The sequence below is a fragment of the Vombatus ursinus genome, unplaced genomic scaffold (genome assembly GCF_900497805.2).
Source record: "Vombatus ursinus unplaced genomic scaffold, bare-nosed wombat genome assembly UNPS02011572.1, whole genome shotgun sequence".
NCBI classification, from domain to species: Eukaryota; Metazoa; Chordata; class Mammalia; order Diprotodontia; family Vombatidae; genus Vombatus; species Vombatus ursinus.
The window spans coordinates 4,427,301-4,443,961 of record NW_020951350.1 but is presented as its reverse complement, the minus strand read 5'-3'; the positions used below and the strand labels follow the sequence as shown (position 1 = coordinate 4,443,961).

General features: G+C 44.0%; 1 protein-coding gene across 3 annotated transcripts in view; it reads right to left on the bottom strand.

Moving 5' to 3' along the window:
- Window positions 1–16,661, bottom strand: part of PSD2 (pleckstrin and Sec7 domain containing 2) — a 72,654-nt gene that overhangs the window by 33,469 nt on the left and 22,524 nt on the right. For all 3 annotated transcript variants that reach the window (XM_027856503.1, XM_027856504.1, XM_027856505.1), the window contains 2 exons: window positions 1,986–2,471; window positions 716–910 (listed from right to left, as the gene is read on the bottom strand). In XM_027856503.1, coding sequence (XP_027712304.1) covers window positions 716–910; window positions 1,986–2,471 — 681 coding nt within the window. The remainder of the gene's footprint in view (window positions 1–715; window positions 911–1,985; window positions 2,472–16,661) is intronic.

Below are 16,661 nucleotides of genomic sequence, written 5' to 3'. Positions count from 1 at the left end.
TTACCCCTGAGAAGCCTTTCTTAATCCCCTTTAATGGCTGCCCTCTACTGATTATCTTCAATTTACCCTGTATATTTCTTGTCTATACATAGTTTGCATGTTCACTAGATTGTAAGCTCCTTGAAGACAGGGAGTGTCTTTTGACTTTCTTTGCATCCCCAGTGCTTAGATCGGTGTCTGGCACATAGTAGGAGCTTAATAAAGGCTTATGGACTGACCTTATTTCATGGGACTCCCAACCATCCTGATACTCAATTCAAAAATGTCAGAGGCCCAGAATCAGGAGTCAGGAGTAACCTTGTACAAGTCGCTTCCTCTGTGGGAGATTTTCTTGGCTCTGACGATCTGTGATCCTATGAGGCAGGTGGGGCAAACATCATTACCTCCATTTAACAGATGAGTAAACTGTGGCCTACAGATGGGAAGTAACTTGCCGAAATTCCCCACGGCGTCTTTGTAGTAGAGTCTGAACTAGAACCCAGGTGGTAGCCTACTCCAATTCCAGCGCTCTTCTCAATAAACCATGGCAACAAGGAGGAAAGGAATGGCTGCCCTAGCAGGCTGGAGGAAAGGGCACAGGAATAGACCTTGGGCTAGAACGGATATTAGAAGCCAACTAGTTCAAGGAAACTGATACCCAAGGAAGTTTAAGTGCCCAAGGTCATGCAGATAGTAAGCATTAGAGATGGGAAGGAGGAAAGGAGGAGGCACTCACTTCTTACTGAGTTGGCGGGCAATGTCACAGCGCTTGAAACCCTCCAGGTGGTAGAGGCGGCGGGCCAACCTCTTAGCTGCCTCATTGACTGCCTGGCATCCATTGGCCAAGGTATCTGTACTCCCATGGTCCAGTTGCTCCATGCTGCCCAGGTCAGAATCAGAGTCTGACAATGCATCCTTCAAGCTTGGGTCACTGGGGCAGAAATGAGAGCAATATAAGTGTAGCCCAGGGTATGGAGTGGTCTGAAAAGGGATGAAAAGGGTGGAAGCTTGGGAACAGACCTTTAAAATCACATTTGTGGGGCAGAACAAAAAAAAATGAACTGAAACCAGTGGGAGAGTAAGACCTTGGGTAGCATTGTGAAGACCACTAGATAATTCTCCCTTCTCCTATTATGGAAGCTCATGAAATCAGAGACCTTTTTAGAACTGGAGGGGATCATGGTCCAATCATTTAATATTAAAGGTAAGGAAAATGAAGGCTGGAAAAAATGAAGTGGCTCATTTAAGGTCATACAGGTAGCAAGTAATAGAGATGAGGTTCAGACCTAAGCCCTCTGCCTCTAAATACAGGGCCCTTTCTCTGAAGATCTTTGAAAGCCAAATGGACCCTTAGCAGTTGGGAGGTGGTTAGAGGATAGTTGAGGGGGAGGAAGGAAAGTCATTTCTGGAAGCAAAGAAGCAAAATGACCTTGGGAGCATCTTGTTACCTGGAATACCCTACAGACCTTTGCTAACCTAGCAGCATTTAATAAAGGGAGGACTGAGGAGTTGACATTTCTACAGAACATGGCCTGGAAGGGGCTTGAGAGCCCTGCATGCAGTATCAGATTCTGCATGTAGTTAGAACTTCCCTCCCTCAAAGATAGGGCCTTATTTTCGTCCTGCCCTGTTCTCCTTCCCCACGTCCCCAACGACAGCAAGGGACTCAGCTGCGTCCCTGAAATTTCACATACCTCCTAGGAGCAATAGACTCAGTCCAACATCATTCCTAAACCTGCCACATCCCCTCAGAAAGCCTGCAATGGTGCAATAAGATTGAATCCCTGGCTTCTGGCTTTCTTTGTAACAGGTCCAATAAGGGAAACCAAGACCCAAAATGGTCAAGATAGCTGCCTGAAGTCACAGAGCATATCAGTGGGAAGTAACCCAAGACCTTACTCTGGGGCCTTAATTGTCTGTGGCCAAAGAGGATTAATTTCACAAATACTGGGGTGCCAACTAACGCCCAAGGGTGGTGAGGTAGTATGTGGTCCCTTCTGCCTCACCTGACAGAATTAATTAGTTTGGTTGTGTCATCTTCCTCCTCCTCTTCCTCTTCTTCTGTGTCCTGGGTGGTGGGAGCATGGTAGCCATTGGGGACAACCTTCAGAGAGAGTCGGCTCAGGACATTTTCTGATCGGCTGCTGGTAATGGAGTGTCTCAGGGGACTCCCAAAGTCCCCATCTACCAACCCTGCCTCGGCCCCGTCTTGCCCATCCCTGTCCTCTGGCTGGACCTCAGTCGGCTCTGGGCTCTCCTTGACCCGCTGTTGGATGAGGGGGGTGAGGGGCACCTCCAAGCTGACACAGCTGTCGGTCTCATCAGTGAGGCTCAGCACATCCAAGGAATCCAGGCTGCTGTAGTAGGTCCCTTTCATCAGCTCTGACTCCACAATCTTTTCAAAAGTGGAGCTAAAACCATCCCGGATGTCCTTAAAGGGGAATGACTCTGCATCCTCCTGGCACTCACTGGCCTCTGGCTCCTCAAACAGCCTGTAAGACACAAAGGACTGAGGTTAGAGCCTTCCCAACCCTATGAAAGGAGGACAATATGGAGAAGTTGGCATTCACCACTCCTTCCTGCCCTTTAATGATGGTTGTTCTCTGATGGTCTTCTCTATACTCGCCATGATTTCTCTGCTGTATTTGACACCATTGATCACTCCTTTCTCAAAATTCTCCCTTAATCATACAAAAGTGCAGTTCTTTGCAGAGATGGGGGACTATGGGTGTGGAATTCTGGGAGCACTGTCAGACTCAGTTGATAAGTTAGTTTTGTTGAAATACTTTTTAAAATCTTTCCTTTTTTTGTTACAAGACATAGTTCACTGGGTGTGGAGGGAGAGAACTTTCAGAAATGAAGGTGGTGTAAAAACAAAAGATACCCATTAATTTTTAAACCTTCTACCTTGATTCTTACAGCACTGCTGCACCTCCCCCCCCCGTGTCTATCAAAACCGTGGAGTCATCTTTTGACTCCTCTTCCCTTTACTATTTATATTTAGCTAGCAACCAAGTCCTGCCAATATATCATTCCAAATGTGTCTTTAATTCAGCCCTTTTCCATGCCCAGTCACTGCGTTTGTCCAGACTTCATCTCCTCATTCCTAGACTATCACAACAGCTTCTTCCCTACCTTTATCTTTTCCCTTCCCCTCATCCCCATCCTGTACACCAATGCCAGAATAATCTTCTTTAGTTTCTTCTTATATGATGTCATTCCCCTGCTCTAGAACCTATAATAGCTCCCTCTTGTCTCTTACACTGTTTAAACCATGGTTCAAGGTCCTCCATAATATGACCCTTCCATGCTGACCCAACCTTATTTTCTATCATGCTCCTGCAGGTACCTTCTGCTAGTGGTATAGAAGGTATGGCACCAGGCTTGTAATCAAGAAGACCTGAGTTCAAATCCAGCATCACATACTTTTTAGCTATACGACCCTGAGCAAGTCACTTAGCCTCTGTCTTCCTTGGTTTCCTCAGTTGTAAAGTGGGTAAAGCACCCACCTCCCAGCGTTGTTGTGAGCATCAAATGAGTTAATAATTGTAAAGTTCTCAGCACAGTGCCTGGCACACACCAAGCACTATATAAATGTTAGCTAGTAGTAAGACAGTTCTGCCCACCAACCCACAAGTATTCAGTCTCACTTTTGTTTACCCCCCAACCCCTAGCTGATATGTGCTCCCTTCTCCTATATTCATCTAAATCCTACACACCTTTCAAGGCCCAAATCAAGTTTTACATCTTTCTTTGATCACAGAAGTCTAGACTAATCTACCCCTCAATGAACTCCTCCAGTACTTTCCATCTATACGACAGTTAAGCATTTAATTATTCTTCATTCATGTGTGGATAGATGTCATCTTCCCACCTAAATCATAAAATCTCTGAAGGCAGTAAGTATGTCTTCTTCAGCATCACCTAAAGCCCAGGGACACAAAGATAAACAAAGACATAGTCCCTGCTTTCATGGAAATCACAGCCTATTAGGATGGCTACATTATACACAGATAACTACAGCCTGAGAGATTGAGAGGCAAAAGCAACTTGGGTAGTGGATAGAGAGGCCGGCAACCTTGGAGGTAGGAAAAGCCCGCGCACAAGTCACGTCTCAGACCCATACTAGCTAGGTGGCCACAGCAAGTTATTGAATTGCTCAATTCCCCAGGAAACTCTGAGACTAGACAAGCTGCTGATTTGCATTGGTGAAGGGAGTTTCCACACCAGGAGTGCCCTGCACCAAATAAATCACAGGGAAGGAACAAAAAAAGGTAAGTTAACAGCACAGTGCCTTTCAAGGTGGAAAGGAGAGAAGATCTGCAGTCATCAATAGTCAATGACAGAGAGGTGATGGATGCAGGGAGCAGAATGAGACATATTTTTTGGACATAAGCAGTCAGGCATTTGTTCTGCTCAACTATATACATATTTACAACAAGAATTTTATTTTTCCTTCTTTCTTTTCAATGAAAGAGGGAAAGGGGAAAGGAAACAAATTTTGTTCACTGAAAATAAAATCTTTGTAATCATCGATAGTCAAGCCTCAGTTGCCCCACAATGGCCATGAGATCAGGGCTATGCAAAGCATAGCCCAGGGCTCCTCCTCCCATACCAAGACCCCTCTCTCAGAGACAAATCCAACCTATCCTGATGCCCCATTCCCACTCCCAGCGTCACCTCGCTCACCCCGCCCCCCAAAGATTCTGAGCAAGAAGCTCATCTCAGAAAAGGGAGGACCCTGGAACTTTTCCATCCATTTCTTCCCTATCCCATTCTTCTCACTCCTTGATGGACTAAGTTAAGGCTCGGTCAAAGACAGTGCCTGACAGGGACAATGAGTAGCAGAAACACAAGGGAAAAGGCAAAAAGAGACAAAGCAGAAGGGGGAGAGATGGAGAGAATCTGAGCCCAGGCAAGCTTGCCACAATGCTATTTGCAGTTTTCAGATGGATAATGGACTATAGTATTTACAAACAAATTCATATGTCTGGCTCAAAGCCCAGCCATATCCAGAGCCCAGCCCTACCCCCACCCCACTCCCTACTCCCCCACTGGAAAACACACCACAGAATATGAATAATACAGTGAGATATAGGAAGATGTACTAAATGCCATAGAGTAAAGAAGGCAGAATGCAAGCTGTATGCAGACTGACTATAGCATTATTAGTTATCTAGTTATATTAATATTCATAACAATGATGATGTCTTTTCTTTTGGCCCAGACCTGTTTTCTTAGGTATAGAAATAGCTTGGTAAGGAATCTTCGCCCCCTCTGGTGCAGATGGCAACCTCTCTGTAACTTAATTCAGTTGCCAGGAGCTCTGAGACGTTTGCCAAGGATCTCACAGCTAGTATGTGTCAGAGGTATGACTTAAACCCAGTTTTCCCAGATGCCAAGACCAGCTCCCTATTCATTATATCACACTGCCTCTCAATCAACGGCACCACCAAAATGTAAAGAATTTTTAAGAGTTAAAAAGTAAACACCAATGAGGGAATTTGTCTTGCTTGACTATGCATATTTATTACAATAAAATTTTTTTTCTTTTGTCTTTTTTCCCCCAATGGGGTAGGATGTGGGAGGGAGAAAAAATAGATTTCTGACACTTACATGAACTGATGCTGAGTGAAGTGAGCAGAACCAGAACATTGAACACAGTAACAGCAACATTGTGTGATGATCAGCTATGAGAGACTTAGCTCTTCTCAGCAATACAATGATCCAAGACAATTCCAAAGGACTCATGATGAAAAATGCTGTCCACATCCAGAGAAAGAACTATGGAGCCTGAATGCAGATTGAAGCATACTATTTTAACTTTTTTTGTGGGTTTTTTTGTGGGTTTTCTTTCTTGTGGTTTTCCCTTTTGCTCTGATTCTTCTTTCACAACCTAATGTGGAAATATGTTTAACATGATTGTACATGTATAACCTATATTAGATTGTTTGCTGCCTTGGGGAGGGGGGTGGAGAGGAAAGGAGGGAGGAAGAAGAATTTGGAACTCAAAATCTTAAAAATGAATGTTGAAAACTATCTTTACAAGTAATTGGAAAAAATAAAATACTATTAAGTGGGGGAAAAAAGAAAATAAAAAATAGAGGTGGGTGCTACCTATGTGGCATGTTGCATGCATTTTCAAATAAGATCATTATTTTATTAACTTTGCATAATTATTTTATTTTGTTACAAGAGACTTCCCACAAAGAAGGAGTGGGGTGGAGAATCAGTAAATGTAATATAAAAATATATAAATAAAAAAAATTTTTTTTCTTTAGGCAATTGGGGTTAAGTGACTTGCCCAGAGTCACATAGCTAGTGTCAAGTGTTCGGTCTGAGGCCGCATTTGAACTCAGGTCCTCCTGGCTTCAGGGCCGGTGCTCTATCCACTGCGACACCTAGCTGCCCCTAAATAAAAAATTTTTTAAAAAAATAAATGCCAAAAAGATATTTTTGTTGCTGTCTTATTGAAATGAACAAACACTTTTTTTTTTAAGGATGGGGACTAGTGATTTAATTGTTATAGGGCAGGAACAGTCAGCATCTTAAATTAAATGACTTGTCTATGGTCACACCATCAATATATGTCAGAGGTAGGATTAGAAGCCAGGTCTTCAGGCAAATTCTCTACCACACCGCCACTCTTTAAAAAAAAAAAGTTATAAATGACAGAATTTATTTTTTCAGGCATAATTTTTTTCCTGTTTTTATATTTGAATATTTGCTTTTATTGATGATTACTAAGCTTAGAATAAGCCATTTATGGTAGCTAAGTGATGCAGTGGATAGAGCACCAACCTTGGAGTCAGGAGGACCTGAGTTCAGATCGGGCCTCAGACACATTACACTCACTAGCTGTGTGACTCTGGGCAAGTCACTTAATCCCAATTGCCTCACCAAAAAAAAAAAAAAAAAAAAAAAAAGAAAGAATAAGCCATTTATTTGTTTTATTAGGTACACAGAAGGTTTAAGCTTGGCCATTCTGGGGAACTGCAGGGGAGGGGTGTGGACCTAGCCTTTGATTGATCCATCATCCCATCCCAGGGCCTCCCATAATGCCTTCCTGCCCCCAGAGGAACAAGATAACAAAGCATTTCCACACTTCATTTCTGGAAAGAATCCTCCTGCTCTAAGATACTATGTCTCCCTCCTTCCCATCTTCCTCTAAGGAGGCGAGTGAAAAGAGTACCCTCCCCTGGAGTCAAAGGTTCAAATCCCACCCACTTCGATAACCTTGAGCAAGTGACTTCTTACTCTTCCCTCATCTGTAGAATGAGGTTAGACCGGGCTTCTTAAACTTTTTCTGCGGCAGACCCCTTTACGCATTTCAGCAGCGTTCCTTGGCCTGAGGGCATGCACAGTGCAAAGTGCGAATGCTTTATGTTCAGAACCAAGGCTGCCCTGAAGCTTCGTGATGCAGCATAGGCAAGAGTTGCCAGAAATACCTCAGATTCATTACCCGTTTGATTTTTAATTAATCTTTGGTCATTGCACGTTCAGAAACCTTTCACTTTTGGCAAATTTTCCACTACCCCACATGGGGTCAAAACCCACAGTTTAAGAAGTGCTGGACTAGAGGAACTCTGAGGTCCCTATCAGCTGCAGAGCTTTGAGCCTCCAATGAGGAATCCCTGGGAGGGCAGGGGAGAGAAGGAGAATTTGAACGCAGACTCAGGTCTGAGAACTCTGGAGCATTTCCTGCCTTGCTCAGCTGCAACCTGACTCCCAGATCCTAGAGATGTAAAAGAAAGGCAGAGGACCTTAGTCTGAATCCCAGCTCTGCTTTTTAATACTTACCATTGTGACTCTGGCCAAGTTCTTTGGCCTTACTAATCAACTAATTTATTAATATCCTTTTCTATTAATGCCAACTTTAAATACAGGCCTAGATGAGTTCCAAGGTCTCTTCCAATTCTAAATCTATAATCTTATGAACAGCAAACCCAGGCCCAGCATGGAAGAGCCATTGCTGAGAGCAAGAACCAGATGAGGTTCTGAGGCCGCTGGGGGACCACAATATGTCTGGGTGAACAAGTCTAGCTGAGAGACGCTTCTGTATGAGCCCTGTAAAGGAACACTGTGCCTTAGCCCAGACCTCCCCCACAGGGAGTTGAAAGGGAGGGGGGGCTGGAATGGGTGGGCTGGAAGAGTCAAGTCAAGTAGCACCCATTTATTAATCTCCTACAATATGTCAGACACTGTGTTAAATTCTGAGGATGAAAAGAAAGGCAAAAATAGTACCTGCCCTCAAGGAGCTTATAATGTAGGAGGAGACAACATGCAAACAAGGCATATATAGGATAACTTGAAGATAATCTCAGAGCAAAGGCTCTAGCATGAAAGGGAATGGGGAAGGGTTTCTTTTAGGTGATATTTTATCTGGAGTTTGAAAGAAGCCAGGAAAGACAAGCGGCAGAAATGATCATGAAGAGCACTCCAGGCATAAGAGTGAAAATGCCTGGAGTTGGGAGATGGAGATAGAGTGCCTTGTTCAAGGAACATTGTTCGATGTCATTGGATTGCAGAGTACATAGAGGTGGATAGATAAAATGTTAAGTCTGGAGAGGCGATAGGGGGACAGGTTATGAAAGGCTTTACATGCCAAATAGAGGATTTTATACTTCATATACATTATATTTTATTCTGGAGGTGATAGGGAGCCACTGGAGTACTGAATGGACAGGTAATATGGTCAGACCTGTATTTTTAAGATCAATTCGACCACCGGGTGGAGGATGGACTGGAATAGGGAAAGATTTAAGGACAGAAGAGCAGCAAGGTGGTTAACGCAATAGTCCAAGTATGTAGTTATAAGGTCCTGCATCAGGGTGGTGGCAGTGTCAGAGGAGAGAAGGGGGGAATATATAAGCGATATTATGAAGGTAGAGTAGATAGGACTTGGCAACAGATTGGGTACTAGGGAGTGAGAGGAAGTGGTCAAGGATGAAACCTAGGATTTGAGCCTATTTGACTGGGAGGATGATGGTACTCTCCACAGTAAAAGGTGTAACCAGGAAGGCTCAGATCACCTAAGATGGAGGCTCTCAAGGTGGGAGACACCAGAGACCTGCTTCTGGAAGAAGATATTCTTTATACCCCTGCCCCAGGAGTGAGAGGCGGCCTCTTTCCGTTGGCCGCATAACCAGAAATGGTTACATCTTGAAATCTACCTGACGCAGGAACAAGTTGTCTTTCCAGGGACTTGCAAGGGTGAATGAAGGTTTTGTTCACCCATGATATGGACACCATTCACTAAGCAAGGTGGGGAAAGGGCAGCCTTCTCCTTGCCCTTACGCCTTCTAGCTTGGGATTTTGTTCTGTTTCATCTGGCCTGTTCAGTTCTAGGTGCATGAAGAGGAGTCTCCAGACCCAGGAGCTCGAGACGTGGTGATCTTGGAGCCAGGGTTCCAGGTCAAATGTTGCTGCCAGACCAGCAGAGAAGCCCTAAGAAGCCACACAAGCTAGAGTCAGAGTGTGATCAGGACACAAGCCCATGGGAGCTTTGGACCTTGGAACTCTGTAAGGAACTGAGCTGATCTGAAGACTGAGAAGGATATGGGGGGAGCAAGAATTATTCCCCCAGGTGTTAAGGGATGATGTTTGTTTTTACTATTCTTTTGAAGTAAATATTCTTTTACAAAAGCTCATCTTTCAAGTGGTTAAAGGGAACTGGGGGGCTACAGCCCCTAAATGGAGAGAACACAAACTATGGTAGCTCGAGCTAATGACAGCTATGAGAGGACATCCTCCCAAGCTCCTTAAGAGTATCAGAGAACCCTGGGGAAAAGGTGAAATGTAACATACCTGGACTTCAGGAAATGGGGGCCAGAGTAGTCACAGCTACATAGAAAAGTTAGGAAAGGGGGAAGATTTGGGGGAAGAGATAATGAATTCAGTTTGGGGCATGTTGAGTTTAAGATGTCTGAGATATCCAGTTTGAGATATCTAATAGATATTTGGAGATACAAGACTGGAGGTCAGGAGACAGGTTAGATCTGAGAATCATTGCATAGAGATGATAGTTGAATCCATGGAGCTGATGAGATCAAAGCAAAATAGTATATAAGAGGAAGAGGAGAGAGCTCAGGACAAAGCCCCATGGGATATCCACAGTTAGGAGGCGTGAACTGTATGAAGATCCAGCAAAGTAGATTGAGAAAGAGCAGTCAGATAGGGAGGAAAAGAACCAGGAGAAAGCAGTGGTGTTTCAAACCTAGAGAGAAAAGAATATTGAGGAAGAACACAAAGTCCTCAGAGAACTTACATTCTCCCATTCTCATCACTCATTCCCCTAAGGGAGATGATGGTAGGAAGAGAAGTGTCTGCCCATTTAGGAGCCTCTCACCTCCAGCCCCTCCTTATACCTGCTTTTTGGCCAGAGGACTCTCAATCAATTGACTCTTCCCCCAGTGGCTCTTAGGCATCAGAGAATGGAATAGCACCTTTTTCTGGTAATATGAAGCAACATCTGGATGGTGTACCTTGTTCCTTTCTCCAGGTTCCCCCCTGGGAATCAAAGAGATTCGTTACAGTTGAACTCTTGGTTTTATCATTTACCATCTATGGGTAGCTGGATAAGTCATTTTCCGCTTTCCCTCTTTGGGCCTTAGTTTCCTTATCTGTAAAAAGTAAGGGCCCAACTAGATGAACTCTGAAGGTCCAGCCAACTCTAAATCTATGATCTTATGAACTCTGCATTCGGGTGGGACTAGGCCACTTGATGACCAAGAGTGAGTTCTAAGGGCCCTTCCCACCATCCCTCAGGGCTTTCTGATCCTCTGGATACAGTCAATCCATCACTCAACAAGTGTGAATTAAAAGATAACTATGTGCCAGGCACTGAGCTACAAAGAAAGGCAAAAACAAGCAAACCAATAGTCCCAGCCCTCTAAGAGCTCACATTTTATTGGGGGCGACACACAGGGGTGGGGAACCTGTGTGACCCTTTGACTGAGTCCAAACTTCACAGAACAAATCCCCTTAATAAAAGGATTTGTTCTGTGTAACTTGGACTCAGTCAAAGGACTGAACTTGAGGATCGAGAGGGTCACACGTGGCCTCGAGGCAAGTTCCCCACCCCTGAACTAAAGCCTTGAGAGGTCAGGTTTCAGTTGTACAGGTCTCTAGGAAAGGAGAAAGTAGGTGATACTAACCTTTTCCTGAGCCCAGGTTTAGAAGGGAGAACTAACAGAGTCCTTGAAAGAAGGGGAGAGGGATAGTAAAGCACAGACCAGCAAGGCATGAGCAGTAATGATAACTTCACTGACTTCCCAATCCTGCCAGCACTACTCACAGGCTCCCCATCCTGCTCCCAAGGGGACCCCGGATTTAGAACAATAAGGAGAAAAAGGATGGAGAAGAGAAACTTCGAGACACGACCACCATCTGGGCAGCAGGAATGAAATTTTCACTTAAAACTTGCTCTGGAAGGAAAGCTTAGTGTTAGGCTGCTGCGTGCAAGTGGAATGTAAATTATATGCAAATATGCCGTTTTGACCATTGCCTTCCACCTGGCTGTGGGGCCCTGGGGAAGAGAGCCTGGTGCAGACTTCGCTCCAGCAGTTTCTATGAGGCAGGAGTTTCCACACAACCCACATAGCACCCAACACCCACCCGCTTCAAACCTCCCCTCCCTCTTGACCTAAATTGTCCCTTGCTGGAGCTCCTTGTACTGTCCTTGTTTGATAATAGGGATAACTAGGCCTTGTCCTCTGTGATTGGTCTGTGCCTGCATGGTTAGTTACCACTGGCCTATTCTCTGTTGCCCTTCATCATCTGTTCCTCAAAAGACAGATGCCATCTCCTGACCTTTTTCCACCCAAGGGCTTTTGGAGCTAACGGAGCAGTAAGGAGGATTCCCAGGGTCAGAAGTGGAGATCTGATGACAAGCCCCTCCCTGCTCCTCTCCTTCCTTCCTTCCTTTTCTCTGAAGTAGTGATTTCAATCCCCTTTCTCTCCCCAGTGCCAATCTCTTAAGTCTCCTGCCCTGAAATTTCCCTGCCATTCCCATCACTGCCTGAAAGGGGCAGAGACTAGGGAATTAATTACCCAGTCTGTCATTTAAAGGCAGGGAATTAGAATTAGTCTCCAAATAACTATGGCTATTTTCAGTCCCAGAGGGTCAGTGGAGGGGCCGATGTATTCAAATGGTGATGCCCGTGTCTTGGGTTCTACTCTCAAACCCCCAGTCTCTTAGTCATTCTTTTCCCAGAATTCATAAACATGTGATAATAATATTTGTCATTTACATGACTCTTTTAAGGTTTGCAAAGCACTTTACAAGTTTTTCTCATTTGAGCCTCACAAGCACAATAAGTACTATTATCTCCATTTGACAGATGGAGGACAGTTGAGGTTCAGAGAGATTAAGTGACTTGCCTATGGTCACACAGCTAGTGTCAAAGGCAAGACTCAAACTCAGTTCTTCCTGATTCTGAGTCCAATACTGTGTCTACTAGAGCACCCTGCCTCTCTGTACCCATACACATATATGCCCAAGCATGTCCATTCACACATGTTCATAACACATATGCACCTGAAAGAACATACATGTAGGTACATGAGTGTAGCCAGACACACATATGCCATGTAGATGCATCATTCACTGACATGCATCCCCTGCTGATACCCTCTCCACAACCTCTCTGCAGTTTCTCCCATATGGTCTGGTTTTCTTTAGCCTCCCTCTATGCCTTGTCTTGGCCCTGTTCTTGAGATGTACATGTGGGAGGGAGATGTTTATACAAGGACAACATTGGGCAGTCAGGGACAGGAGGAGGTCACTCCCACTGCCCAAGAAGCCCCATTCATCACAGACCTGAGATCTTGCTCAGTAAAAATAAGGTAGGAAAAGACAAAAAAAAAATGATACCCATTAATAATGGTCAGTTGGCTCTGCCAATGAGAGCTTCGGTGATTTCATTGTGCATGATATAAGGACTGCCAGCTATCTCTCTACTTCTGATTTGAGGAAAAGAGGAAAGGGGTTACTGAGAAAATTACCCAAGTAGACTTTCCTGACAGTGAAGACTCAGCATGGACTAACCAAGGGAACTTGAAGAGCATTCTTTCTGGGAGAACTTGAAGGACATGAGAGATTCCTATCTGACTAGAGACAGAGGGATGGACTAGTTGACCTCTGAAAATCCCACTTTTTATGAACTTTCCAAATGAATATTCAGGCTTCGCTACATGGAGCAGCCATAACCCAAAAGAAAAAAAGCAACTAGGGTCACTTCCAAACACCCATCTGTCTGTCTCAGAAAGGAAATTTACTAAAAATCCTTAGGAACTTTGCCTGGATATGGCAACCAAAAATATAAGTTAAGGGGCTAGAATGGGAATAAGTAGGGAGGGCAGAAGGGAGGAGCCAGGGAGGGCAGTTGATTCTTACACACAGTGGTCAAATGTATGGTAGAAAGATCACTAGATTAAAAGTCAGGAGATCTGAGTTCTAAACCAGACCCTACTATTCACTGAGAGTTGCAGCTTTCCCAACTGAAAAAGTGGATAATATCCCTGTTCTCTCTATCTCAAGGGTTATGGTGAAGCTCAAATGAAATACCTGTAACTCAGGTTTCCAGCCGAGCTTGGGGCATTTTGTGTGCTGCTGCTTATGTGACTTGCCTCCTAATTGGTAGGGAAAATGCAGACACAACACTGCAGACCAGCACAGAGAGTGACGCTGGCTCCACAGCTGTGGAGACAAATTCTTCAAGAGAAATAACATGGTTCCAGACATTCTTTATTACAGGAAGGAAGAGAGGGATGGTTAGAAGTTGAAGATACATAGGGGAAGCCAGCTCTTCAGCATGTCCCTGACCTCCAGATTGCCTCCCTAGAAACTGGACAGAGACTTTCTCCTCAGATAACATCAGGATCTCGTTCTTTTGGTTCAAGCTGATTCCCATCAAAAGAATTCATCCATTCATTCTCATGTATTTTCTGGTATATTTTGATCTGTAGAACTTCTCTAATTTCTGTTTGCTGTCTTGTTTGAATATGTAGATTTACTTAATATTCACCATTTGTGAGAATCTTTTGTGTAACCAGCATTTGGTGAGAAGGGGTGAAACTGTCAGGTATCAACCTGACAGGGGGAGGGGACCCCTCCCCTCCTCTCCCCCTTTAGGGGCTAGCAATGAGGAAAAGGAATGCAACAATATAGTTAAAAGTACTAGATATATACTCATTATGAAACTGTCTAGCCAGCTTCCACAAGTCCTTTTCCCAGGTCAGCCCCAGAAGTCTAGATTTTGATTCTATCCCTCCATTATAAGGACCTCTCTTAGGAGGCCTGGTTTTTCCCAGAGCATGCACTTCACCAGCCTCAGCCAAGCAGGAAATTCCAGGATGCTTCCAAGTCCTGCTACAAATGAAAAGCAAACATGCCTGCATATCTTCCCAGAGATTCAACTGAAGGAAATAAAACCTTTCCACCAAGTTGAAAAAATTACTACAGCATTGGTTGGCATTTCCAGACGTGACAGCTACTCTTTACACCATCCTGATACCCTTCCATGTCCTATCTGCTTTCTGTTTTCTTCCTCTGGAACCAAACTCATAATTTTTCCCCCTAAACCCTAGCCACCTCCTGCCTCCCTATCACTACAGAGGGCAGTACCATCCTTCCACTCTCTCAAGTTCACAACCTAGGAGTCATCCTGGACTCCTCACTATCTCTCACATACCCCCTATATCCAAGCTGTTGCCAAGACCTGTCAATTCTCCTTTGCAACATCTCTTCAATATACCCCCTTCTGTCCTCTGCCATTGCCACCACTTCATCACCTCGTGTTTGGACTATTCCAATAGTCTGCTGCACTCCAATCCTCCACTCAGATATTGAAGTGATTTTCTTATTGTTTTCCAATTTTTCATTCTTTTGGATTTGTTTTACAGTGTCTTGATTTCTCATAAAGTCACTAGCTTCCAATTGCTCTACTCTAATTTTTAAGGAAGTATTTTCTTCAGTCATCTTTTGGACTTCCTTTTCCATTTGTCCAATTTTGCTCTTTAGGGCATTCTTTTCTTCATTGGCTTTTTGGACCTCTTTAGCCATTTGAGTTAGGCTGTTTTTTAAGGTGTTATTTTCTTCAGTATTTTTTGGGGTCTCCTTTAGCAAGCTGTTGAGTTGTTTTTCATGATTTTCTTGTATCACTCTCAGTTTTTCCTCTACTTCTCTTACTTGCTTCTCAAAATCCCTTTTGAGTTCTTCCAAGGCCTAGGACTGATTCACATTTTTCTTAGAGACTTTGGATGTAGGAGCTTTGACTTTGTTGTCTTCTTCTGGTTGTATGTTTTGATCTTCTTTGTCACCAAAGTAAGATAATATAGTCTGACTCTTTTTGTGCTGCTTACTCATGATCCCAGTCAATTACTTGAGTTTGAAGTGATTTTCTTAAAGCACATGTTTGACCATGTCATCTTTCTACTCAATAAGCTGCAATGGGTCCCATTGCCTCCAGAATCTAATACAAAATGCTCTGTTTAGCATTCAAAACCTTTCATAGACTCTCCCTCTCCTAACTTTCCAGGCGTCTTACACCTTACTCCCTTACACTTACTCTTTGATCCAGTGACACTAGCCTCCTGGTCTGTCTCCCAAAACAAAACCAAAAAAAATCCATCTTTCATCTCTTTCTCTGGCTATCCCTCATGTCTGGAATGCTCTCCCTCCTCTGCTCCAACTACTGACAGCCCTGGCTTCTTTTAAGTCCCAACTAAAATCTCACCTACAGGAGGTGTTCCCTGACCCCTCTTAATTCTAGTGCTTCCCCTCTGTTAATTATTTCCTATTTAACCTGTATATAGCTTGCTTTGTATATATTTTTTTGCATGTTGTCTCCCCTACTAGATTGTAAGCTCCTTGAGGGTAGGGACTGTCTTTTGCTTTTTCTTATCTTTATCACTTAGCACAGTGCCTGGCATATAGTAGATGCTTAATAAATGTTTAGTGATTGATTTGTTGAAATCTAGACCCTGCCATACCTATAGGTGAGGATTCAAATATGATACTAGCCTGGAGAAACTGAGGTTACATAATTCCTAGGAGATGAGAGGAGGGGGTGGAACCCAGATATCAATGCCAGTCTGAGGAAGAATAGAGTTCTGAGGAAGGGATCTTACAGTGATGAATTGGAAGCTAGAAGGGACCTTAGGAGCTATCTAGTTCAACCCTATAATTTTACAAGTGAAGCAACTGAGGGTCAGCAAAGTTAAGTAGCTTATCCACCTTCATATGGAAGGTAAGTAGAAGAGCCAGAATTGGAAACTAAGTTCTCTGTCTCCTAATCCACAGCCCATGCAAGGGTCTACCCTGGCCATCATCTTATTATCCACTCTGTCATCTCACCATCTGGACACCAGATCTTTGGAGACCATGCCCTAAGGAACTTCATTCACTCATCTTTGGAACACCTGCCCCAGAACTAAGCTGTCCTGGAGAATGAATGTGGCAAACTCTACTAGCCCACTCTATCTGTTCAGCCCCAGATTACATTTCACATCCCATCAGGCCATTCATCTTAGCCATCTTCCTGCCACCCACCCTGCTGCATATCTCTCCTTTCCCCCTCCCCCCCCAATGCCCAACTTGTCACCTCTTATACTAGGAACTCTAATCAAATCAATAATATTCTGAAAAGGTTTGTCAGTCAACTTCCCTCTGGCTCCACTCA